Genomic DNA, 24,765 nt, shown 5'->3' with positions numbered 1-24,765 from the left:
AAATAAATTAATAGATCGAGAAAAAAAATGACCCAGGTGCTGAATGTAATAGTTTGAATGATTCATAAATAGATATGCCTCTTTTTAATTTTTTCCCCCCACAGACTTCCACATGCTGCTCAAATCAACACCAGGCCAGTGTGTTTGTCTCAGATGAGCAGTGTTTTCAATAGTGTGCCACCACTATTTGGAACAGCACAAGCTTTCCTATTGAGACTAGCACAACTTGAAGCTCAGTTGGTTTTGAACCTGATTAGTAATGTTGCAGCTGTAAATAATAGCAGTTATGGGAACCCCCTTGTTCCTTTAAATCTCTTACAGCCTGTTGGCATTCAAAGAGCCACATTTTTGAGCATGTACCAGCACCCAGGGGGTTTTAAAAACATGGATTCCATACCTCACATGATTAGCCACCCCTCAACATCTGTCACAGACATTAATTCAGTAATTTCCTATAAGGAGAGTGGTGCCCTTCTAGCAAAAGAGATCATTCAGGAGAAAACACTAGGTCCCATCATGAATAACACAACATTGCCACTGCAAGCATCTGAGGAAGCTCTTGTTAGATCCAGTCACAACCATCTTGGCAAACATTTCACCTTCAAACCAGACGTGGACTGTTCTCAATATCAGTCAATGATAGCCAAAGCAATGATGCCTCCTGATAGACCACAAACCGAAGAAGCAGAGCCAAAGCAACAAACAATGCTGCATTTTCCAACAGACAACCTGAACAAAGCTTTGACCAGCCTTGGCCTTTCTCTTGAGGATCTAGAATTACTCAGCCATTGCCCAGACAACCAGTTAACAACAGAGAATCTCCCCTTCATTATACAAGACATTCAACAGCGCAAAGGAACAAAGGACATTAAATATGGCCATGCTACATGGAACTCATCTGATCAAGTGGAATCATCCAGAGAGTCATCAAACGCTCATGGGGCACAGAGGAATCAAAGGATTATTAATGGTGAATGGCAAGAATCCCATTCCCATAGATCCCTCAGCCCTGAAAGATGCTGCCCATCTGAACTCATTCATGAGCACTTCTCGACCCAGTCTAAAACACTGAAAAGAATAAGACATTCATCAGGTGAGTTGTTATTACATCTACAAATGATGCATCAACAACAATGCAGCTTATCTAAAATGTTGGTTGGAAAATTGCAACATCACACCAAATTACTGCTGTATCTATCTATCTATCTATCTATCTAATGTTTTATATTACTCCATTCTCATTTATTCATACTACTTGTCTTTTGAAGTTGCAGATGCTTGAAGCCTTTTATTTATTTGAGTGTTTGTTTTTTGGAGTTGTATTTATTGTACATTTATTTCTTCAGGTTTAATGCTGTCATCCTATTTAAAATTGGTTGTTTATTATTGTTGTTGTTGTTAATAATAATTGTTTTGGGGCAAGAAATATACAGTACAGCTGTAACATTAGAAATTATTATATAATCATGGTTTCTTTTCCAGGAAAATAATCATATAATCATGGGTTTCTTTTCCAGGAAGAGGCTCAAATTCCTTCCTAAAGAGGCTGCAACATGGGCCTGCTGAGGTCACCAGGTGGAGGAGGCCTGGTTCAGTCTATTTTCCCCCTCGCTCAAAATGCAGCACAAGGCAAGAGTTTGTCTCTTTAGACTGTAATAAAGGAATACACTATACTACACAAAGACCCTTGTCTTCTTCACGCAGATCTACCACTTACAATGGCATGAAAAAAGGTCATCAACAATCTTCATTTCCAGTCAAATCTGCAAAATCTGAAGTAACCACTGAATCCATGAACATTCAGATGCCAGTAACTAAGATGACTGCAAAAACATCAGCACAGACTGTAAGTTCTGAGAGGAGTATTAGAGATACTGATGGTTTTGATGAGATTATGGTGATAACTGAACTTCATGCCCTCAAAGCAAAACTCTTCTAGAGGGTGTTTTATAAAGGTTTTTATTTTCTAGTGTGAACTGTGATCACTACCAGCATAATGATTGAAATACCACCATTAAACCATTAAAGTATCAGCTTAGTCTCAACATTGCAGCCTGAAAACAACAAGATAGGCATCTCGAATGGTTAGCACCAACAGTCCCATGATAACAAATGAACAAATGCGAAACAGTGACCTCTGGTGGTGGGAGAATCGCTAAATTTCGGAGGGGAAACACTACAGACTGTGTGCTGTAATAAAGCGAACTCCACTCTTTTAGCAAAGCAGTTCACTTTTTTCTCATCGCTCTCCCTTGTTTCCCAACAGAAGGGTGTGATTCGTGTGTCTGGAATCCCTCTTGATTACTCTGAGAGTGAACTCATCAAAATGGCATCTCCCTTTGGTCACCCTGTTGAGGTATTAATGGCAACTGAGGTTGACACAACAACCTGTCTAGAATGGAAGATGGTATGTGCTATTGTGGCCTGGTGTTTATTTTAACAAACAAATATATTATTTTCTAAACTAATTTCCAGTAAAAGTACAGCACTTTTATCAGTTTGTGTGTGTGTGTGTGTGTGTGTGTGTGTGTTCCAGGCTTTACTGATGTTTCCAACTGAATTCTCAGCCCAGGAGATGGTGAAGGTTTACTCTGCTATCCCAGTTCACATGAGGCAGCAAAGTTTAGAGCTGGTGTCCCAAATGGTTGATTTTAGTTCACCTGTGAGTTAACACACTAATGGACGGAAACAATTTTATAATTAATATTTTCTTGCATAAATACTTCATTATTTTGCTCATTTTCTCTGAGGGTTTAATGTAGCTACTTATACTTTAGGTGTCAGTGTTTCATGCTTTTGTGGGACCATCATTATCAAATGCAAGTATCACTTGTTCTGGAGCCATTTCAAATATTCAATCTTTTAAAAATAATAATAATAAAAAACAACATTTTCATAAGATTTGTCAAACTTCCATCCATTCTTTATACCTCCTAACAAGACGTCCCACTATCGTTTAGGGGCTGCTGGCGCCTTTGGACCATTTGCTGATTGTATGTAATGTTCCCAATCAGCCCTGTGCTGTTACAGGAGTGCTACGGCTGCTAAAGCCTTTTGGACAAGTTTTCAGATCTCTGGTACTTCATGGAAACAAGGTAAACTATGCTGCTGCAGAACAGTAAAAACGTTCTGCGAACAGCATATATAAAATAAGAAAAACTCAAATGCATTTGGTTGTTTGAAAAGTATGTGAAAACGTTAGAGAATTTTACTTTATTTCAATGGTCTATGTTTTCTCAGGTTTTACCTGTTTGTCTATTTGAGTCTAAAATATAAATGAATTGATGATATATTTGTTGTTTGTTTGTCTTCATAACTAGTTGGATGTAGATCAGTGCCTTGGGAACATTAGCAGCATCCAGATGATTTTAGAGATGGAATCCGCTTCTGTTGCTGTATCTGTATATGAGTGGTCTCAAAAAATTCCTTGTCTTTATCACAAGCATCATCTCTCTTTCCTCAGAGGATGTAATACACAGAAAAATACATCTGCGGTCAATTCAGCCTAATATCCTCACAGTTTTGTCCCCTTAAATGTTGTATATTTGTATTATCTTTGTAATAAAATACAATGAAACTAGGTCATAAGAAGTATTATTGTCTGTCTTTCTCCTTTTATAAAGTTCAGCAGTATCAAGCAGTAGAAATAGTAATTGTAACTACAGTCACTACAATGCCCATAGTCGAGGAAATCCTGGAAATATCAGGGAATTTGAAAAGTCTAAAAGTCATGAAAAATATAGAATCATACTTAAAAATCTAGTGATCACAATTAACTGGAAAGGTCTTGGAAAAGTCACTTGGAATGCATAAGTCAGAAATAGTAAGAACCCTGTAAATTATATTAAATTATTAAATTATATAACATGGTTGTATGATTTTAATTGTTGGATCAGTAAAAAGGTCAAGTTAGTCATGGTGACAAACCCAATCACAGTTTTAAAGAGTTAATTCACCCCCAAAAATCTAAATTAAAAATCATTTACTCACCCTCACATTTTCGTTATCAAATTAAATCACTTTTTTTCCACACGAAATTAGAATTTATGCTTTTTCCCCATACAGTGAGTGAAAACATTAGTAACAGGGGCCATCAAGCTTAAAAAATGACAAAATAGCACCATATTTATCAGGTTTGGTGTCGCTGATATCATGCATCAAGTTTAAAAATGTCTATGTACATATGCAAGTAGCCTAAGATTTGGGAGCTGTGCCAGAGGGGAATTTTCACTACTAGAAAACACACCACAGTGTACTTCACTAGGCCTTAAAAGGATCGTTCACTCAAAAATTATATTATGTCATCATTTACTCACCTCTACTCGTTCCAAAACTTTATGTGTTTCTTTCTTCTGTTGAACACAAAAGAAGCCATTCCGAAGAATGGTAACCAAACAGTTGATGGTATTGATTGATTTTATTTTTTTTCTATGCTACTATATGGAAGACAATTGTTGAACAGCACAAACGCATAGTCAAAAACGGTCGTTCCCTGACCGGGAATCGAGGACGAATATAGTACTCAAATAACGAACTCAATTTAGGCTACAACTTCGTCAATGTCGCTGATGTAAACATGCAACCTGTGACGTATAGCATTTTGCTGTTTATCGTGTATCATTTCATATTTTATTGTTTCACATATTGTAATTAACAGTCAATATATACCTACAGCCTACTGTGTTGTATCAAAGACTATTGAATACCCTATATGCCTTAAAGGGACTTTGGTTGTATTCCGTATGGAGTTACGTTTGTTTATAACATCTGGGTCATTGTTCTCTACCTTAAAATGCTGTAAATGAGTGTCTTTGTACTAATTTTTTTTTTTAATCAACTAGGTTGTTATATTAAACATTTGAGTGGGTTATATCAGATCCAAATCTGGGTTAATGACACAATTTGATAAGAGGTTACATCTCATGATGCTTTATGCAAAGCGACTTGCAGCGCATCTGTCCATTGGAAATCAAACAACCATACTTACATTTGATTTTTGCCAGTGCTTGTGCATTTCCTGTACCACCTTCAAGTACAGGCAAAGAGATGTCTTTTTCATTGTTCTCTACCTTAAAATGCTGTAAATGAGTGTCTTTGTACTAATTTTTTTTTTTAATCAACTAGGTTGTTATATTAAACATTTGAGTGGGTTATATCAGATCCAAATCTGGGTTAATGACACAATTTGATAAGAAGTTACATCTCATGATGCTTTATGCAAAGCGACTTGCAGCGCATCTGTCCATTGGAAATCAAACAACCATAGCCTACTTACATTTGATTTTTGCCAGTGCTTGTGCATTTCCTGTACCACCTTCAAGTACAGGCAAAGAGATGTCTTTTGGCGTAAAACCAAGTATTTTTTGACTGAATTTGCATGCAGGTTAATCCCTCCCAAATGTGTGATGCCTTCCAAAGAACTAAAATCACATATTAATAATATATTAACGTGTTTAAAAAGAAAGAAATTGACCCGTTTATTAAGATCTATAGATTTGTTATTATTTTAATTGTATTAATGGCTCTTTAAAATGTTACCTGAATGATGCGAATGGAAGTATCTATTTTAAAATTGAAGGGTCAATTCATCTTTGAATTCACTTTAAAATCATGCCACTGTCTCTTTAAACCTGACCATTTTGCAGTCCCGAGCTTTTGAAATACCGATGATGGCCTTCAGGAGGCGCCAGCGACATGTTTGTTTGAAAGGCCCACATGAGCACTCTGACGTAGCGTTGAAATCTAGCCAGGTAACGGTGTCGCTGCAAACAGGAAAATTACCTTTTAGTCGACTTATTTGGCGATAGGTGTGAGGGACAGAAGTGTTACAATGCCGGGTAAGTCCTCTTCACAGCTCAGGTCTTTGAAAGGAGTTATGTTTAATCTTTTTGACTCTGTAAGTGCAGTGTGCTGCTCTCACTCTTTGTTTTGTAAAATGGTAACTTAGCTAGCGCTGAATGCGTAGAGTAGCGACATATAAGTAAACTGACACATTTAGCGTGCAGTATAAAGCAAATTAAGCCGTTAAAGGCTCACTTGGCAGAGTTTGTGTGAAGCGCAGTGTACATTGAGGCCTAGTGTGTGATGCAGTCGTGTGGCTAACTCACGCATCCACCATGCTCCTTCGTTTACTTAACGAAACCCTTTCAAACTTAACTACTTCCAACAACTAGCGTCAGTTTTTGCATCGATGACATTCAAATAACGTTTAAAACGTTAGTCTGCAAGGCTAGGAAACATTTTTTTCACGTGGAAATACTGCTGTTGTTGTTATGGCTCGAGCTAACACGCATAGCTTCACAATATACGCTCACAAACGTAAAGTTAGAGCAAGTGTTTTATTTGAAGGCACGATATATCTTCCAGCAAAAAGGGGGCTGTTTTAATTGGAGGCTTTTTAAAATGGTTTATGCTATAGATAGTTTTCTCTGGAGCCATAGCCAGGCCTCATGTTACAATGAATCAAATCCATGTGGAGAAAGATGGTGTCGAGCCTGACCTCCTCTTTGTCGCATTTATGCAACACACTGATAGTTAGTAGCAGATAGTTATATAATGTTCTTTAAACCAGTGGTTCCCAACCCTGGTCCTGGAGGCTCACCAACACTGCACGTTTTGCATGTCTCCTTAATCAAACACACCTGATTCAGGTCATCAGCTCATTAGCAGAGACTCCAAGACCTGAAATTGGTGTGTCAGAGAAAGGAGACATGCAAAATGTGCAGTGTTGGGGTGCCTCCAGGACCAAGGTTGGGAACCACTGCTTTAAACCACGCGTGTTACTCACTGTGTTGTGTCGCAAGTATTAGAAGAGCTTGATAAACATGGTTGTGCCTTCATTTTGTAATATTGAGTGTGTAATTTGCTAGCAAGTTTTGTTTGTGCGCTACACAATCTTAAACAGAGAGGGACGAATAATTCTTACGGTGATAACAATGACTTAAAATTAAATGTGCGTATATTTTATGGTTTTTAAGCTTGAGTAATTCATTTAACACGTGCACATTGAGTAAAGTTTTACTGATGCATATAATCTAAACTAATTAAATTCAATGTCCCAAAAGACGTCTTTTGTTTATTAGTTTAATGTGTGTGGTAGTGGATGAGGTAATATGTACTGAGAATGGGGTCAGTATTAGTATTAATATAGCATTTTATACCTCCAGAACCTGCTGATATTAACAGTCCAGAGGTAGCAAAGACACCAGGAGGCGGCAGCGGATCAGGGAAGGATGAGAATGTTGTGAATGGACACAAGGAGGGGGACGCCAACCCCTTCGCAGAGTACATGTGGATGGAGAACGAGGAGGAGTACAATAGACAGGTCAGTGTGAACCTGCTGAACGTATATATGTCTGCTGTATGTGTACTTCTAAATAGGATTCACAAGATCGGTTAAAGTTATTACAGGAAATTCACACAAAAATTGCCATTTACTCAACCTTGTGTCATTGCAAACCTTTGTGACTTTCTTCCATAAAACCATTTTAATTTGAATGTATGGTTGTCAAACATTCACATGCAGTCAGTGCGGCAGAATTTTTACAGAGAGATATTCTAATCTCTTTTCCATCGCACTGTGAATAAATCTGGCCAACCAATAAGATTCATACTTTTGGTGAAAATAAAAACCTGATTGGCTGGTAAAAAAAACAACAACATGTAAATGCTATTGTGACACAATGCAGTGTCCTTAGTAACTGGGATAACCAGGGTATTTCTGCTTTTCTATAAGCACCACCTACTGTCAAGAGAGTAGGCTTACATTTTCATTCAACCTGTATGCTGTTATTTACGCATTGGTCTGAACAGGCAAATCGCATGCAAAAAATCGACCTGAATTTGTAAACGGGCATTTAGGCTGGATGTTAGAGGTTCCATTTCCATGCAAGTGAAGTGGATGGTGATTTATGTGTGGCAAAAGTCATTCACTTTTAATCTTTCCTTGTGCTGTAGTTCTCAAATCTCATTTGCAGTCATGTTTTTCAACTGGCCATGTTGTGGTTGGTCTTGTTACTTAAGAACCAATAGTGTTTTGTGTCAATGTCATCAAACCTGGCTTAATGTGATAAAAGACAGCTTTTTCTTTATTGAACACATGCATGAGTGAGATTTGTGAACTATAGTGGAGGGGATGGTTTTTAAGTGAATAAGGCTATTGCAATATAGTGCACAAGTTATATGAAATACTTTAGGCTGCTTTTTGTTCATTTATTTTTATTTTAGTGATGGACCAATATTTTTATTTATTTTTAAATGATCAATACTGATTATTCGTATATGTCTGAGAAATCATATCATTTATGATTTGTTTCCTGTCTTGGGGTTTTGTTGTAATGCAAACCACTATTTATTGCTGTATATTAACACAAATTGTTTGTCTGAGATGAGAGACTGAGAGCAAGCATCTTTGAGCGAGACAGTCTATCACTGCGTACCGTCTGACTGCTGCAACCGACGTTACATCAAGTCTCAAGTTACATAGTCTGACTTCTCACATTTGCAGTTTAATTTGTTTTTTTCCACCATTTGCAGTGTGTTTGTTCTCCCCATCTCTTAACTGTACAGCAAGTCAGAAGAATTACCGTAATGACTCTTGAAAAGTGGCACCTTAAAGTGCATACACATTTTAGATTTATATTCTTAAAACAAACCAGCATAATCAGCTGAACTACAACATGTCTAGTATGAATCCATACAGTAGCCAATGACTGCTAAATTTTGATGGATCGGACATCTTGCTGCAGGTGGAGGAGGAACTCTTGGAGCAGGAGTTTCTTGAACGCTGTTTCCAGGAGATGTTGGAGGAGGAGGATCAGGATTGGTTCATTCCTGCCAGAGACCTTCCCCCTGGAGTAGGGCAGATCCAACAGCAGTTAAGCGGGCTGTCAGTCAGTGACGGAAATGCCGAAGACATCGCAGTAAGTATTACAGTGTAATGGTTTGATGCTTGATTTACAGGTATTTAAGCTAAACGAATCTCACATCATTCCTGAAAGGAAACCACTTTGTAGACCTCAGATGAACTTTGGTGACATTTTAATGTTCTAATATGTACTTCATCTTTTTTCTTCCACAGCGCAAGAGCAGTTTGAACCCAGAGGCCAAGGAGTTTGTTCCAGGCGTGAAATACTAGAGACCCTCCAGTTAGGGGCTCCTTTATAGAGACTTTATGTGACCGCTGGTGGCCAGGGGTCACCCTCACACATACTTCAATCATCCTGGGGTTGTGTGGGGCTTGATGGGGTGGGGCTTGTGGGTGGGGGGGTACTGGATGCTCTTCTATAAGCTTTTTATTTCCGTCTGTCTCCATGTATAATGTGGGCGGGTTACTCAGTGTAATGTTCCTATTGGACCGCTGCAGATTGCGACTAGTTCTCCTGGAAGATCTTTGTATTAATCTCAGAGGAACAGTTATGTGATTTCCACTATTGTGATAGTGACTAGCAGTTTGCCCCCGTGTCATTGCCATTTTCTTTTTTCCTGTCTTCTGTTTTATTTTCTTCAAAAGGAAGCTTGGCGGGGAGGTGCGTGTCATAAGAGTGGGAAGGGAAAGGGCTGGGACAAAGGAAACCTGACATTACAAGGACCATTGATGGGTGGACCATTCTATGATGGACAGAACTGGTGGCAGCTGACAACTTTTGAGGGATTTTCACAGAAACATTTTTTCCGGTTGCTTTTCTCCTTCCTCCATTGAAGTTCTGTCACAGTGTGCAACATGCATTAACAAAAATGGAAAAAAAATCAAATAAAACAAGCAGGTTCCCTCTTGGACATGTTGTTCTGTCCCATGATGTCTTGTGTTTGTGCATTCAAAGTACTGTAAGTTCAATCTCAGTCCTGACCATTCTCAAGCAGTCTTTTGGCTGGTATCAGGGGAGATTAGACCAGTGAGATTTTAGTGCTTCAAGCAAACTGGACTGGTCATTGGAGTTTTGGGTAGGCCTGCAGAGGATTAAATGCATCAAATGGTGAGCTGTGTAATTACTTCAATAATGTAAAATTATAAAAATTTAAAAAAGCATAGTTCAGCTGCTACAAAATGGGTTCTTTTCCAAATAATTTAATGTTTATTTTCTGATATCTGAATGTCACACCATTGTTCTTAAATGAATAGTTACCCAAAAATGAAATTTGCTTGAATTTACTCATCCTCAGGTTATCCAAGATGTAGATTAGCATTACATCACTTGCTCACCAATGCATCCTCTACAGTGAATGGGTGCCGTCAGAATGAGAGTCCAAACAGCTGATAAAAACACTATAATCCACAAGTAATCCACACAACTCTAGTCCATCAGCTAATGTCTTGTGAAGTGAAAACCTGCATGTTTATAAGGCATTTTAACTTTAAACCGTCACATCTGGCCAAAATACAAGCCCAAAACAACTTTCTTCCAGTGAGAAAGTCCATCCCCTTTTGTTCTCTTACATTAAAATCAACCAACATATTTGTGGGAACTGTTTTGGCCTGTTTTAGCTTGTAAACGGTGCATGATCTGTGCATATTTCTCTCTTGATTCAGACAAAATGACTTTTTAACTGGTGAAAGCAATGTTATAGATCGAGGACTCCTATTTTAGCCATAAACAACAGTTTGAAGTTACCCTGATGGATTTGTTTATTACAAACATGCAGCTTTTCACTTCACAATACGTTAATTAATAAGCTGGAGTCTTGTGGATTGTTTTTATCAGCTTTGTGGACTCATTCTGACGGCACCCATTCACTGCAGAGGATCCATTAGTGAGCAAGTAATATAATACTACATTTCTCCAAATTTATTCTGATGAAGAAAATACTCCTCTACATCTTGGATGGCCTGAGGCTGTTAATTTTCAGCAAATTTTGATTTTAGAGTGAACTATTCCCTTAATTGACAGATACAGTATATTGTAAATTGTCAGCAGTACCTGTTCTTGTTTAATGCATTGAAATGAGGGGTTTTCCCTGTGTCTGTGGTCTCATGGTTACTCCATTGACTGGACAGCCTAAACAGCAGTACAAAGCCACTCGGATAGCAAATTTTTATTGTATGATTGTTTCAATCTATTCTGTATTTGCCTAGAGCACTATTTGGATTACCCAGGTGCAGACAGATACAACATGTATTGCTTAATCAGACACTTAAGACAGAAACACATGTCATAGTGAAACTGCTCCACCTTTTGGAAAAAGGGATTGTATTATTTCTGCTTATAAGGGCAAATAATTTTTCATATTAACACTCCAGATTTTTTTGATTCATGGATGTTTTATTCATTTTTATTATTATTATTATTGAATTGTAAAGTGTTGCACCAGTTTCTTTTTGCCCATTTTGTTTTTATCCTTTAAGCTGCTTATATTGTGTTGATAAAATTATTTAACATAAGGTAATTTACCATGATTTTTCAAAGATACCCTGTCCCATAGGTAATGTTCTGATACTTTCCACACTGTTTATAGACGTATGCAGATCTTATATATTACCATATTAACTGTCTTTGCATTATTTATTTTTTTGTTCAGCATTCCCTTACAGCTCGCAGGTGTACAGTATAAGTTTGGCCGTAGATCTGTGGAGCAGAGGATATGAATAGCAACGCAGATGAAGTGAGGACCAATAGTCTGGACACACCACTGTGGCTATTTCTTGCTGAATACTTTGACATTCAACAATTGAATAATGTCAGAGGATGATGACAGGTTAGATATACTTAATCCTTCATTAAGTAATAGTGTGAAAGATGTGTTTATGTGAATGACTGTTTGTAGACTTACTCACTATAACACCCATAAGATAATACTGTATCTGTCTGTGAAGCTGCATGAGTTTATGTCTGTGTGTGCCAGTCTGTGCATGTACAATACTTCTGAAATGAGGTTTGGAGACTATACAAAAATTTTCAACTAGCTCTGTGTGTGCTTAAGGAGGGTCTCCAAAGAAAAGTACTACATTTGAAACGCTTTGTTAAACGTTAAATTGCAATATATTATGTCACCATAATTGTTCATATCTGAGTTGTAACCTTATGTTCACATAAATTCAGTTTTTGAGAAGTTGCTAATCATTAGTGGGGTACAATGGGGGTAAAAGCCCTCTAAAGGATTTTGTTTTAAAAATATATTCAATGGAATATACATTTTTATTAAAAATGGTGCACATATAAAAAGATTTAAATGGGATTTTACCCAAAGTGTAAGGCAAAAAAGGCACCCCAGAGGAGAATATATTGTATGATATAGCAAAAATTAATCACTATATGAAAATACTGTCAGGATTTTGTTAATAAATAGAGTATATACTCAAAACAACCAGTTCAGCAAATAGTGCACAGTTTTTTAATAACTTTGGAATTACAAGGCTTCTTAAAAACTGCTATTTTATTTTTGCTTGATTAATCGTGAAGTTTATTTCCTCAAAAATATAGAAAACAATTTATTGCTGTTTCACAGCCCTCAGCTGCTCTGATATATGTAGTTTAAATATGGGCATATGATTCTAATTAGTGATTTAAAACGAAATCATATTTTGATCTTAATTAGGGTGACCATATTTTAGTTTTCCAAAAAGAGGACAGTGGGTGCGTGCGGGGTGGGGGGCTGGGGGGTGGTTGGTTAAAGTAGTGCCCAAAGTAGCACAATGACCATATCCCAAATATCAAAACTCAAAATATCATGTAATTTCCATACCTAAAATACATATTTTACAGTCACTGTTATGCATATTGGTCATAAACACAGCTTTAAAAGCTTCCTACCAGTGGCCCTCCTTCACAAAACTTAACATCTAGCACAGTTTTATCATAGGTAGAATGCAAAATGTTTCAATACAAGCATTTCAGTCAAATGTAATTTATGCAACATTTCAAACTTTTAACCCATAGGGGAAAATCAAGAGTTTAAAAGTAGCCCAATTCCATGGGAAAAAAACAAAAACCTGCATCCAACACGAGCAGCAGGAGTCAGATTTGATTGATCACGGGTTGAGAGGAGAGATGGCTGACAGACCATGCTGGAGGATTTGCTGCTCAACAGATCCTGAGCTTATTAACAAATATCTGATCTTCCTTTACACAGATCGTGAAAGTGAACAGCGAGCGCTCATTTAAAGGAGATTTAAATACTCTGCATATTGATAGCGGCTCCCTGATGCGCGAAAATTATATGCAATATTAGAATGTTTGCGGGAGCAGTTCTCCTCTTCTTCTTCTTAGGCCCGTTGCTCCTTCCTTGAGCATATGCCATCGACGACTGCCCTCCAGCGTTGTCTGTTCTGTGCTACCATCGCCAGCTGCCCTCGTTGCACCAAATTCTGTGACCCACCGAATTATGTGACCATAGAAGGCACTGTATTGAGCTAATCCAACCTACTCCTAAACCAAATCCTAAACCTACCCTCACTACAGCGCCTGCTAGGTCACAGATTTCGGTGGAACACCGAACGCATTTTTTAGGTTCAAAAAGAAGACATGTCCGGGACGTATGGTCACCATATCTTAATATGTTTGTTTATACTTAATGTCCAACTGTAGAGACCTGGATAACCATTTTTTATATAGTTGGCCATGAGATAAATTTATTTGAGTGCCATTGTTATCCAGTTTGATTTTTATTTATATATTGATTAGGCCAAACTGAGCCATAAATGTAGAGGAAATAAGAAAACCATTCAAATGTATAATTCAGACATAAATCAAGTGAATATTTATTGCACTAAATCAAACAATGGCTGTTTTTTTAAGAGGTGGAGTCTAAGTGTACACTTACACTAACTCATGTTAAAGGCTTGGTAATATGTGTTAACAGTTAAAGGAGGTCACACATTGTGCTGTGAATGATAAACTGTTAAAGCACTTTTTCGAGCTGTCAGAGATTAAGCAAGCAGACATGGACACTCACGGGAAACAAGGTGAAGTTTACCTGCAACATCAGAAACATGGCGAGGTAAGATTAGAATGTTGTCATTTATTTTCTGGTATTGAGACGGGCAGATGTTTTTGTGTTTGTCAACCTCAAGTCTAAAACTACAAAATGGTCGTAGCTGATCTAAATAAAACAGTTTTATTAAAATAGTTCAGAGTTTACAATGATGTTACACTTAGTATTGATATTATAGTTTGTAGCATTCAGAAACATTGGAAAAACAAAGTAGGGTAGTCATATAAAAATATATGATTTTAAGCCTGATGGTATTTGCTTGTACTTTTTAAATATAGCTCACCATGCCCCTGTGTTTTGGCATGAACTCTCTGGTGTAAGTTTATTTTCTGGTATGAGATAGCTGGAACGGGACTAACAAGTTTCTACAAGTTGAAACTTGGTGTGCGCATCTCTGTCTTGCGTTTAGAATTACAGCACATTCCACTGACAAAAACACGCCCTCATGAAAGTGCACTTCACATACTAGATTCAGGCCATGCCTTACACACACACACAATACATGTGAGGTAAATGAGGGATTGGCAAGAGGGAGTAATTGCATCCATATCTCCAACGTGACGTGCTTTTTAAGAACTTTTTAATGCTAATATTTAGCAATCCAGAGGTGTGTTCATTACCTGAAGCACAAATTCCACCTGATGGATCCATCAGTCTGACTAGATCTTATCAAATGTTATAAATCTAACTGTCATTGTATTGCAGAAATGGATGAAGGAAAATAATACAAGTAATAATTTTCTATTTGTTTTTAACAGAAGTGGAAGCGATATTGGTTGGCCCTTCATCCGGCTAGTCGGCATGGCGTGGCACGGTTAGAATTATCAGAAGCCGTTCATGAACGGTCAACTGTGGTGGTCAGACGACATCCAGAGAGGAAAGTTGTACGTCTGGCCGACTGTGTGAGTGTCGTCAAGCTGCCGCCTCATGCAGAGGCTTGTCCAGGGGAAAACATGGCTGCTTTCTGTGTGGAGATGGAGGACAGGAGGCTTGTGTTTGCAGCAGAGAAAGAAAGCTGTGGAGAATGGGTGGACATAATATGTAACAATGCCTTTCAGGTGAGGGTTTGGATTTTTCAGATATATTGTTATTACACACTACCATTCAAAGGTTTGGGGTCAGATTTTTTTTCAAAGAAAATACTTTTATTCAGCAAGGATGCACTATACAAAAGAGTCAACATAAGTAAAGGTACTTCTGATGTTACACGAGATATCTATTTTAAATAAATGTTGTTCTTTTGAATTTTCTATTCATTAAAGAATCGTGAAAAGATCACAGTTCCCACAAAAAAAAAAAAAAACACCAAATCAGCATATTACAATGATTTCTGAAGGGTCATGTGACACTGAAGACTGGAGTAATGATTGCAAAAATTCAGCTTTGCCATTACAGGAAACATTTTTTAAAAATATATTTAAATTTAAAAGCTTTTAGTACTGTATTTTTACAGTTTTTACAAATTAAATAAATGTAGCCTTGGTGAGCATAAAACAGACTTCTTTAAAAAACTTTTTTTTTTTAATCTTAGGGACCCCGAACAGTAGTGTATGAAAAAAAAAAGTTCAAGAATCTAATAAAATGAAAAATGCAGATCATTCCAGCCACATAACTGGTTATGTAATGTACTGAAGCCTTTACTCCACTCCCTGCTTGTGTTTCTCAATTGTATTCATCATTTCACAGAAACACACTAAAAGTGTGCCACATCCGGTACCTCTTATGGAGGACAATCAGATCTACATGTCCAGAGAACAATGTGAGTACAAACAAAGGTCAAATGTATCATTCACGCTGTCATGTTCCTGAAAGGCCAGTCCCACCACTTCCTACAGTATGTCATTGCTGTATAAAGAGTGGGTTTTTTTAAAACAAGACAGCAGACAACTCTAAACCACCTTCATGCAGATCTGGTTTAAAACAAAAATATATGGTATAACCTTTGACCTCCGAATCACAGCTTATGTTTAATTTTGAGCTCAATGTCTCTTTCATTTTAGTGTGCGATTTTAAAGTGGTTGTACTGCAGAACGAGGCTTCAGTTCGATGTGGTCTGAAAGGACAGTACTGGCTACAAGCTGGTGAGGACATGCTAGTTCTTCAAGATCTGGAGACCAGGAGGACTGTAATGGAGTGGCCATATAAGCTGCTGCGCCGCTATGGGCGAGATAAGGTCAGCAGAAAAATACTTAATGTACATAACAGAAATAAGATTAAACAAATTTATTTAAATAAAATACAATCAGATGTGATGCTGCTTTTTTTTTTTTTTTAGAGGAAATTATAAGGTAACTTCATAATTTTAAGAATAATTACCATAAAGGTACATGTATATTCTTGTTGAATATTATTAACTAAAATAAATTATTTGTTAATTACTTTAAAGCGTTATAATTATACACTACCAGGCAAGAGCTTGGGGTCAGTAAGATGTTTAAGTTGATAAGACTTTTATTCCATAAGGGCTCAACTGATCAAAAGTGACAGTAAAGGCATTTGCAATGTTATAAAAAAAAATATTTCAAATTAATGCTGATCTTTTGAACTTTATATTCATCAAAGAATCATGAAAAAAAATCACTGTTTTTACAAAAAATATTAAGCTGCACTACTGTTTTCAACATTGATAATAATAAGAAATGTTTCTTGAGCACCAAATCAGCATATTAGAATGATTTCTGAAGGATCATGTGACACTGAAGACAGGCGTAATGATGCTGAAAATTCAGCTTTGCCATCACAGGAATAAATAACATTTTTAAATATATTAAAATTGAAAACAGCTGTTATAAATTGTAATAATATTTCACAAAATTACAGTTTTACTGTATTTTTGATCAAATAAATGCAGCCTTTGTGACAAGAAAAGACTTTGTTCAAAAACATTAAAAACCAACCCAAACTTTTGAACACTGTCTCTCAAAAATAATTTTAAAAAAACTACATTTTACAAAATTTTACAGTAAAATTACATATATTATGGTAAACTCTTTTTTTCCAATATAAGGTCACTAGTTAACATGTTAAATGAGTGCTTACAAATATTTTTGACTTTCTCTCTGTTCCTTTCTAGATGCTGTTTTCTATAGAAGCAGGCAGGCGCAGCGAATCGGGCCCTGGAACCTTTGACTTTGAGACCAGACAGAGTGACGAGATCCTTCGCCTTACTGAGTCGGCTATTCGCTTACAGAAGAGCCTTGCCGTTACTGGAGACAGGCACTCGCCACATTCTCCACGTTCTCGTTCTCCTCGCTCACCCCTTCCAAGACGCCCTGATAGTTTTACTTTGCTTGATACGGAGGGCAGCAACAGCCCTCAGCCTTCAGACACAAAACTGCCCTTGAACCCTAATCCAGCAGATGTCCTTGGCCCAAATATATATGCTGTACATACAAAACCTGCAAGTCCTATTGGCTTAACCGAACCTGCGTATGCAAACCCTGCAGATTCCATTTGCTCCTTAAAAAGCACACACTCAGATCCTGGTGGCGGTATTAGCTTGATTGAGCCTGTGTATTCAAATCCTGCGATTTTAATAGGCAGACATGAACCTGTGTATGCAGATATAAAGACAGATCCTCTCCCATCTCATCATTGGGATGAATCAGAACCAGTGTATTCTGATCCTGCAGATGTCATCCGCCCGAAACTTAACAATTGTGTCTATGCCAACCCTACTGACACGATGGACTGCCGGCCTGTCAAGACAACGCCAAACAATGACAAGCAGCAAGAACCGGTGTACTCTGAGGTGTACGACCATGTCAAACTAAACACAAGTAAAAGACTTGACCAGACTGAAGAGCCCATTTATAGTGTACCTGAGTTTGTACAATCAACTAAAAACGACAGCTCTCAACAAAACAAAATGCCTGATGAAAACCAATCCATCTACAACAAAGTTTACAAACCACCCAAAACCCCTCACCCTCTCCAAGAAAAGAAGCTAAGCCAAACACCAGAGGTTGTCTCTGAGGACCTTGGAATGATTTAATTAAATCTGTAATATAAAGTCTTTACAAGTAGCTCTTAATATTTAATATTTGAAATGTTATCCCCCCCACCCACCCAATAATGTCATTATTTATTAATCCATTCTACAAAATATTGTGGAATGATGACTTCATATAAATTTGCTATTGTGAAACATTGATGCACATTATGAAATAAGTTTTTTAGTATAATGTTTTTTATTTTTATTTTGTTTTTGTTTTACAAGCCCAAATATGTCGCATGTATTGTTTATATATTTTCTTGTACCAAAACAGAATTAAATGTTTATTTTATGAGATGTATGCATCTTTCAAAGAATGGCTTCAATGGCTAAAATCTCAGCAAAGGTCAGATCATTTAAAAAATAAATAATTCCGGTATCCAGTCAAAAAAAATTGAATCGAAATGATATGGGTTTATAAATGAGAGACAATTTTCATTTGGGGTGAACCTTTAAAAAGCCACAAACAAACGGTTTAGCCGAAATTAATCCAACTATAGGCTAACTGACAAAGTGGCCAAGACAATAATCATAGTTTTATTCATTCAGTAAATGTATTGAACAGTGTCGACACTAGATTGGTGTGCGCAGTAAAAGAGCCTTTATGGTTTTTACGTCACTACTACTGACCGGAAGTGCTGAGCGATGTCAAACCCGAGCGAATGATTGTTATTCCCACGATGTTTTGAAGACGTGTCTTTACATTTCTGAATTCTGTACCATTTTCATCCAGCTCCCAAATCATTGAACGTTTACTGAAACGTGCTGTAGGACGCTTAAACGTTAACCATGTCCAATCGCATCGCTTTCCACACTCAGCTAGCTTCCATTATGGAGGTGCTGGCAAATGCAGCGGTGGCTGAGATATGTAAACTCGTAGACGACGACTACGCGGTTATAAATTTACAGATGACTCAATGTCAGCGTGAAAACAAAGCGCTGAAGAGAAAACTTCACATACTGGAGCTTAAGATGGCACGAGGATTCGCAGAGAGGAGGATTAGTTCACTGAATCGCGCTAACCGGGTTCAAGTGAGCGCCGCTTTGTCAGACAAATACAGGAACCAAACTAACGGTGTGTGATCATGAAACCTTACATGAACTATTCTACCGCCAGTGTCTCTGTCACACCAAATAAATTATAAAGCCTAGTGTGGTTAAAGTACCCTGTTTTCTGTTGTTTCTCCGGTTTTCATACACCCAGACGTCCTGTATGGAGCTCAGTTTAACTCGGGTCTGTGGAGAGGTGGAGGGACAGACTCGACTGCTCAGCAAGCTGTAAATGAAAGTAACAGTATGGTAAGCTGTTAACTTATAGGTAGATCTAACAATAGTTTGACTGCCATAGACAAATAAAAGATAGATATATTAACGAAATAAATAAAATATTGAAGATATATTGACTGACATGGATAGAAACAGCTGCAATTAATTTTTTTTAACATAAATATCTGTTTAATATATAGAGATTTATTAAATATTTCCTTTCATGAAAGACAGGAGATGCAGTATTATCAGAAGCAGACACAGTGCTGATAAAGGATGAGATGTTTGAGGAGGACCAAACACAGCAGAGACTGTTCATCAGAGATGGTGGTGAGTGTATAGGAGAATATAAGCCACCTGTTATAAAAGTAACAGAGGTTAGGAGGTAGCTAACAATACCCATTTTTACCCAAAGCTTGTCTTGACACTGTTTCTCTGCTTTTAGGAGTAAAAGAGACGCCATCTCAGACTGGAGAGGCAGGTTTTGGTGATGTTCAGATGGTGAAAGATGATGATCAGGTCTCTGGGATGCAGCAGCCGACTTTGGAGGTCAGTGGATCTGACACTGCGCTTAAATCTGAGCCAGAGTTTGAGAGTGTTAAGGGGATATCCCAAGAGCCCATAGAATTACATGCTGCAGGAAAGTTTGATTTGAATGGAAAATCCAGTCCTTTGAGGGATTATTTAATACAAGGGAGTGACAAAGCAGACTCACGGCTACAATCTTGCACATATGTGAACAATGCAAGATCGGCTGAGAGCCAATGCACAGGCCCTTTGCGCCGTTCAGAGGTCATAGAGGTCGACTCTGCAGAGGAGGGGGAAGAGATTGCTGTGTGGGCTAGCAAAGTAGCACGAGGGAAAAGCCAAGCTCCACGTGTTTATCCCCAATTCGCGAGGGAGGAACGTCAGGATAGCAGGATCCTCTTGCCTTCCTCCAATCCGCCTCTGGTAACGAATGACTTTGCAGCAGTGGCATCAACATCTTCAAAAATACAGGGCACAGACAGCTACCCCAATGTCAGAGATGTCATATTTAACCAACAAAGAGTTGCTTGGACTAGAAATGACAGAGTTCCTCGTGAAAAACTCTTTGCCTGCACATATTGTGGCAAAGTTTTTAACCGCCCCAAAAAGGTGGTGATCCACCAGCGGATTCACACGGGTGAGAAGCCATTCAAGTGTAACACCTGTGGGAAGTTCTTTGCAGAGGCGGGAAATCTGAGAAAACACCAGAAAGTCCATACAGGAGAGCGACCGTATAGTTGTTCTCAGTGTGGACAGACGTTTGCCTGGATACGAAACCTCAAAAACCACCAACAGAAGTACCATGCTGATATGTTAACTGCAGAAGAACTGCTTTCTCTAGGAGTCAATAAATGATCACCAGATTACTGCTCATGAGTGTGTATTATACCACCATCATATCTCTTCTGGATAAGACTTTCATTTAAATTATATACATGATTTACATAGTTTTTTTTTAGTCGAAGTGTGTTTTTATATAATTAGCAAATTCATAGTAAAGCTCTGTCCTGTGGTGTACTGTACAAAAAGATGAAGCAACTTAATCTGCAATAGTTTTTGGTATAATAAGTGTTCAACATGTTTAAATAAACATTTCTGCACTCATTTTGTGTTTGTCTTTTGAAGAACATTGGTCTTATAAAAATGATGACTCTGAAGGCAGGAAGTTGGAGGAAGTAAAACCTTATGGAATCATCAGGTGGTCACTGCCTTTGCAACCACAAGTGTAAAATTTCCTTACCAATATCAGGACAGTTAAAACTTATTTAACTAATATACAGAATTTAGTCAGCACTGTGCAATAACATAACTATGACGTGATGAGTAAAATGTGATACATGATTAGATCCACATACCTGACTAAAGGAAACCACCATTGTTAAATACTAATAAATCATACTCTGGTTGTTCTGCAGTGGCATACATACTTACACACTTTAATTTTTAAAGAATGAAACGTCCACAGCTATTTGTACAGTCAGACTTCAGTTATTAGGAACCTTATGACACCCTTACAATCCACTGAACACAGTTCATCATATACAAGAAATTGCTAGTTAATTTGCACACGGAAAGCTTCACACATTTCGGTAAATTACCTTGATGTTTATGTGCCAGCCAGGGCCATGTTGTAACACAAAACCTTGTTTCATGTGTTCAGCAGCAAGGACAGGTGGAAGTCGGAGAACCAGAAACAATAGTGATAAAGGAAGATCTAAACGACCAGTGGGAAAGAAGCCAGGCACAAGTTGTAATTGTACAAGATGGTGAGTAGAGGGCCAATGAGTCCTCTATTTGATGCTTAAGTCAGTGGTAGAATATTATGATACCATCTGTGTTGAATTAAATGTCTTTGTTATAATAAGAATAGATGCATATATTTAATTAAAGGGAGAGTTCACCCAAAAATAAAAATGGTCATCATCAACTATTTTTGTAACACATGTATGTATGTATGTAACACATTGTAACACATGTATGTATGTATGTAACACATTGTAACACATGTATGTAACACATTTACATACTTCTCCCTGGAATCTAGTATCCAATAAAATGACCATTCGTTCTCTGTCCTCAGCAGAGTCTAATACAGAATTTTGTAGCGGAAGACTTTCTACCTCACCAGCCAAAAGCACAGATGCACCTGGTACAGAGAAGGTTTGTTGATTTACTGCTCTCTTAAGATGCAAGAAACTAGCACAGAGCTAAATAGTGCCAACAGGAAAGTGTCACGCTACAGCTGCAAAGTAAAAAGTAAGCCACTTTAGGATCAAAACAAAACAAATGAATGTAGTTTTATTTTACTTCCAGCCCATAGAGGTGGAATTTTCCCATTCGAGAGAAAATGGACAGGATAGGAGCCAGAGAACCAACATTTCTTCATCCACCGGACTGCATATACAGGGTGAGTAAATGAAAAGAAGTAAACAGATGAAGATTTAACCTTTCAATGCGTATATACACTGAATATGTACGTATAAGCACACTGTATAAAGCTTTTAAACTAAACAGATTTGAATGTCATCTTAAATTTAGAGCTAAGAGTATTTGCAGATTAAAAGTGGTCTGACAGTATCTGAACATATTTACATCCAGGTACTGTTGAGTCCAGTCCAAGTAGGCCTCAACAGCACCAGTACCACAGGTTTGCTGGTCGACCTAGCAAGGGTCTAACAACAGGAGAAACTGCAGCTCTCACAGGCTCAGGGCACGTACACAAGGGAATGGTGAAAAGCAGAACTTCACCCACGAACCAGACTCTGCTCAGCAGAGAAAAGACAGCCACTGAAATGTCAGGAACAGACTGCTTGTTGTATGACAGACCTGCAGAACCTAAAACCAGCTTTATGCACTGGCCCACACATCCATCCTGCTCATATACAAATTCGGACCAGGATCAAGACTGTATGCTGGTTCAGTCAGAGACTGTATCATCTATTAGAAACTCCAAAGGTGGATGGGATGGAGCATCATCTACCCGAACACATGCTGTAAACAATGCAGGAGCAGCAGAGGGGCCTATAAGAGAAGAGGAAAGGTGGAATCAAGCCGACATTTTGAGGCAAAGCCAAACTGAGGCATCAGGGCAAATCAGTAGTCCCGAAGTGATTCAGACAGAGACTGCAAGTAGAACAAACCCTTCATATTTCACTGTGATTCCCCAAATGATGTCCAACTTACCTCAGCCTGGGGCTTCTCATGCCAGGCTGCAACTACCAAAGCACATAGAGAAAGGTAGACGGAAAAGCTACGTTTGTAAGTATTGTGGAAAGGCGTTCCCTGGGTTGTCCAATGTTGTGGCCCACCAGCGAGTGCATACAGGGGAGAGGCCCTTTAGGTGTGATACGTGTGGGAAGCTTTTCACAGAGGCAGGCAACCTCAAGAAACACCAAAGAGTTCACACAGGAGAGAAACCCTTCATCTGTCCCCGCTGTGGGAAACGATTCGCCTGGATCTGCAACCTCAAGACCCATCAGCAGTCGGCCTCCTGTGGAGGAGTCTGATATAACATATCTGATGACAATGCAGGGCTTCCAACTCCTGCCTCTTATGAACCCAGCAGTCTTCTGAATGTCAAAGGAATCATTATAATATTCATGGAATAATTTACACAAGAAAGAAAAGGGGCATAAGAAATAAAAATAGAAACATTAATAGGAAGATTAAGGTCGGTAGATTAGCATCGGTTAAAGCAATTTGTCTTCGGTGTGTTTTAATGTTGACTGTCCGTGAATTGTAATATTAAAAGTGAGCAGCAGGTGGTGCACGAGAACAAATAAATGGAGCGTCCATCGGCGTTTCCTTTTGTATTACCCGCACGGTATAAACGGATTTTGCAATACAAAAAGTCTGCTTTCTTTAAATACTGTAAATATTGTTATTAAAGGTATGTCATCATATAGAAATGTCGTTGTGTGTTAGGTGAAATCGTTGTTTGTTTCGAATATCTTGGCCAAATGGTTTTGAGTATCTGCCCGGCTAGCTCAGTCGGTAGAGCATGAGACTCTTAATCTCAGGGTCGTGGGTTCGAGCCCCACGTTGGGCGCAAGGGTTTTGTAGCGCCTTTCTTTGTGAATGGGTTTTTTTTTCCCCAGAGAGTAGTTCTGCCAACACAACCTGAACTCTAAACGTTGATCTGATATTTTCCAACATCTTGCATATCCTAGCCTATCAGATATCCAACTGACAACTCACTGTGGAAACTGTTGAAATTAGTTTATATATCTTGTAGATGTCTGCAAGATTAGATTTTATGTAAATTAGTTGCTTCTTTAAAGATCTTTTGAAACCTTTATGATTCATATGTTAATCTAAGATTTGAAATAAAACTGTAAAAGTTGTTGAAGCTGAGAATTAAAAATTAGTTTCTTTATGAAAAAAGGAACGAAATATAATGCTTGAAATAATAATAAAAACACAGAGAAATAAAATACTTAGCAGAGGATGGTTTCGATCCATCGACCTCTGGGTTATGGGCCCAGCACGCTTCCGCTGCGCCACTCTGCTGTTATGCGCTGTTAGTGTTTGTTTTGTACATATGAGTTTCTTGATTGTTGCTTCCTATTCAGAAACATTATGTTTATAGTCTTTTGGTTCGTTTTTGTGGCTTTTTGGATATTTTATCGATCCATTTATGAGACAGAATGTATTTAAAATGGTTTCTTTTACATACCAGCCGACACTTGATCATACCATTCTCCAGACGATTTTCTGTGATATTCTTATACCTGTGTATCTATGGTGTTCACAGGCGCAAATCCTTTAGCACAATATACTATTTAGAACTTTTTAACATACAATGCGGCTTGTTGTGTCGAGTGACTTAGTTGGACTGTAAAAAAAAAAATTCTCATTCCCTGACCGGGAATCGAACCCGGGCCGCGGCGGTGAGAGCGCCGAATCCTAACCACTAGACCACCAGGGAGAGCTGCTAAAGTTGTTTCGCGTAAATTGTTAAAGGGGTCATATAATGCTGCTAAAAAGAACATTATTTTGTGTATTTGGTGTAATGAAATGTGTTTATGCGGTTTAAAGTAAAAAAAACACAA

General features: G+C 38.0%; 4 protein-coding genes and 3 non-coding genes across 10 annotated transcripts in view; 5 read left to right on the top strand and 2 right to left on the bottom strand.

The window, feature by feature from the left end:
* Positions 1 to 2,960, top strand: part of LOC107714227 (uncharacterized) — a 19,889-nt gene extending 16,929 nt beyond the window's left edge. The window contains exons 4-9 of the mRNA XM_016520027.1: positions 105 to 1,093; positions 1,518 to 1,629; positions 1,705 to 1,846; positions 2,267 to 2,407; positions 2,537 to 2,662; positions 2,778 to 2,960. Coding sequence (XP_016375513.1) covers positions 105 to 1,093; positions 1,518 to 1,629; positions 1,705 to 1,846; positions 2,267 to 2,407; positions 2,537 to 2,662; positions 2,778 to 2,960 — 1,693 coding nt within the window. The remainder of the gene's footprint in view (positions 1 to 104; positions 1,094 to 1,517; positions 1,630 to 1,704; positions 1,847 to 2,266; positions 2,408 to 2,536; positions 2,663 to 2,777) is intronic.
* A 2,719-nt stretch (positions 2,961 to 5,679) lies between these two features.
* Positions 5,680 to 9,777, top strand: LOC107714240 (polyadenylate-binding protein-interacting protein 2B-like). Its single transcript, XM_016520048.1, has 4 exons — positions 5,680 to 5,837; positions 7,167 to 7,324; positions 8,748 to 8,921; positions 9,080 to 9,777. The coding sequence occupies exons 1-4, from the start codon at positions 5,831 to 5,833 to the stop codon at positions 9,134 to 9,136; spliced, it is 396 nt and encodes a 131-aa protein (XP_016375534.1). The 5' UTR covers positions 5,680 to 5,830; the 3' UTR covers positions 9,137 to 9,777.
* Positions 9,778 to 9,861: 84 nt separating this feature from the next.
* LOC107714239 (docking protein 2-like) lies at positions 9,862 to 17,945 on the top strand. 2 transcript variants are annotated; one of them, XM_016520047.1, is made up of 7 exons: positions 9,862 to 9,974; positions 11,515 to 11,691; positions 13,795 to 13,932; positions 14,685 to 14,984; positions 15,613 to 15,685; positions 15,927 to 16,099; positions 17,000 to 17,945. In XM_016520047.1, the coding sequence occupies exons 3-7, from the start codon at positions 13,876 to 13,878 to the stop codon at positions 17,918 to 17,920; spliced, it is 1,524 nt and encodes a 507-aa protein (XP_016375533.1). In that variant the 5' UTR covers positions 9,862 to 9,974; positions 11,515 to 11,691; positions 13,795 to 13,875; the 3' UTR covers positions 17,921 to 17,945. The 2 variants fall into 2 exon arrangements, with proteins under 2 accessions (XP_016375533.1, XP_016375531.1); XM_016520045.1 differs by having other exon boundaries at positions 13,731 to 13,932.
* A 263-nt stretch (positions 17,946 to 18,208) lies between these two features.
* Positions 18,209 to 23,528, top strand: LOC107714238 (zinc finger protein 236-like). 3 transcript variants are annotated; one of them, XM_016520044.1, is made up of 8 exons: positions 18,209 to 18,995; positions 19,125 to 19,219; positions 19,417 to 19,516; positions 19,632 to 19,735; positions 21,378 to 21,480; positions 21,795 to 21,874; positions 22,028 to 22,121; positions 22,313 to 23,528. In XM_016520044.1, the coding sequence occupies exons 1-8, from the start codon at positions 18,710 to 18,712 to the stop codon at positions 23,218 to 23,220; spliced, it is 1,770 nt and encodes a 589-aa protein (XP_016375530.1). In that variant the 5' UTR covers positions 18,209 to 18,709; the 3' UTR covers positions 23,221 to 23,528. The 3 variants fall into 3 exon arrangements, with proteins under 3 accessions (XP_016375530.1, XP_016375529.1, XP_016375528.1); XM_016520043.1 differs by having other exon boundaries at positions 21,375 to 21,480; positions 21,798 to 21,874; XM_016520042.1 differs by having other exon boundaries at positions 21,375 to 21,480.
* Positions 23,529 to 23,689: 161 nt separating this feature from the next.
* On the top strand, positions 23,690 to 23,762 carry trnak-cuu (transfer RNA lysine (anticodon CUU)). The gene has a single exon. It is a non-coding gene; the product is annotated as a tRNA-Lys (tRNA).
* A 389-nt stretch (positions 23,763 to 24,151) lies between these two features.
* trnam-cau (transfer RNA methionine (anticodon CAU)) lies at positions 24,152 to 24,223 on the bottom strand. The gene has a single exon. It is a non-coding gene; the product is annotated as a tRNA-Met (tRNA).
* Positions 24,224 to 24,569: 346 nt separating this feature from the next.
* trnae-cuc (transfer RNA glutamic acid (anticodon CUC)) lies at positions 24,570 to 24,641 on the bottom strand. Its single transcript has one exon. It is a non-coding gene; the product is annotated as a tRNA-Glu (tRNA).
* Positions 24,642 to 24,765: the final 124 nt, after the last annotated feature.

This window comes from Sinocyclocheilus rhinocerous, unplaced genomic scaffold (genome assembly GCF_001515625.1).
Source record: "Sinocyclocheilus rhinocerous isolate Xijiao unplaced genomic scaffold, SAMN03320098_v1.1 scaffold3862, whole genome shotgun sequence".
NCBI classification, from domain to species: domain Eukaryota; kingdom Metazoa; phylum Chordata; class Actinopteri; order Cypriniformes; family Cyprinidae; genus Sinocyclocheilus; species Sinocyclocheilus rhinocerous.
Note: the sequence above shows the minus strand (reverse complement) of the source record. Positions and strands in the feature narration are given on the sequence as shown.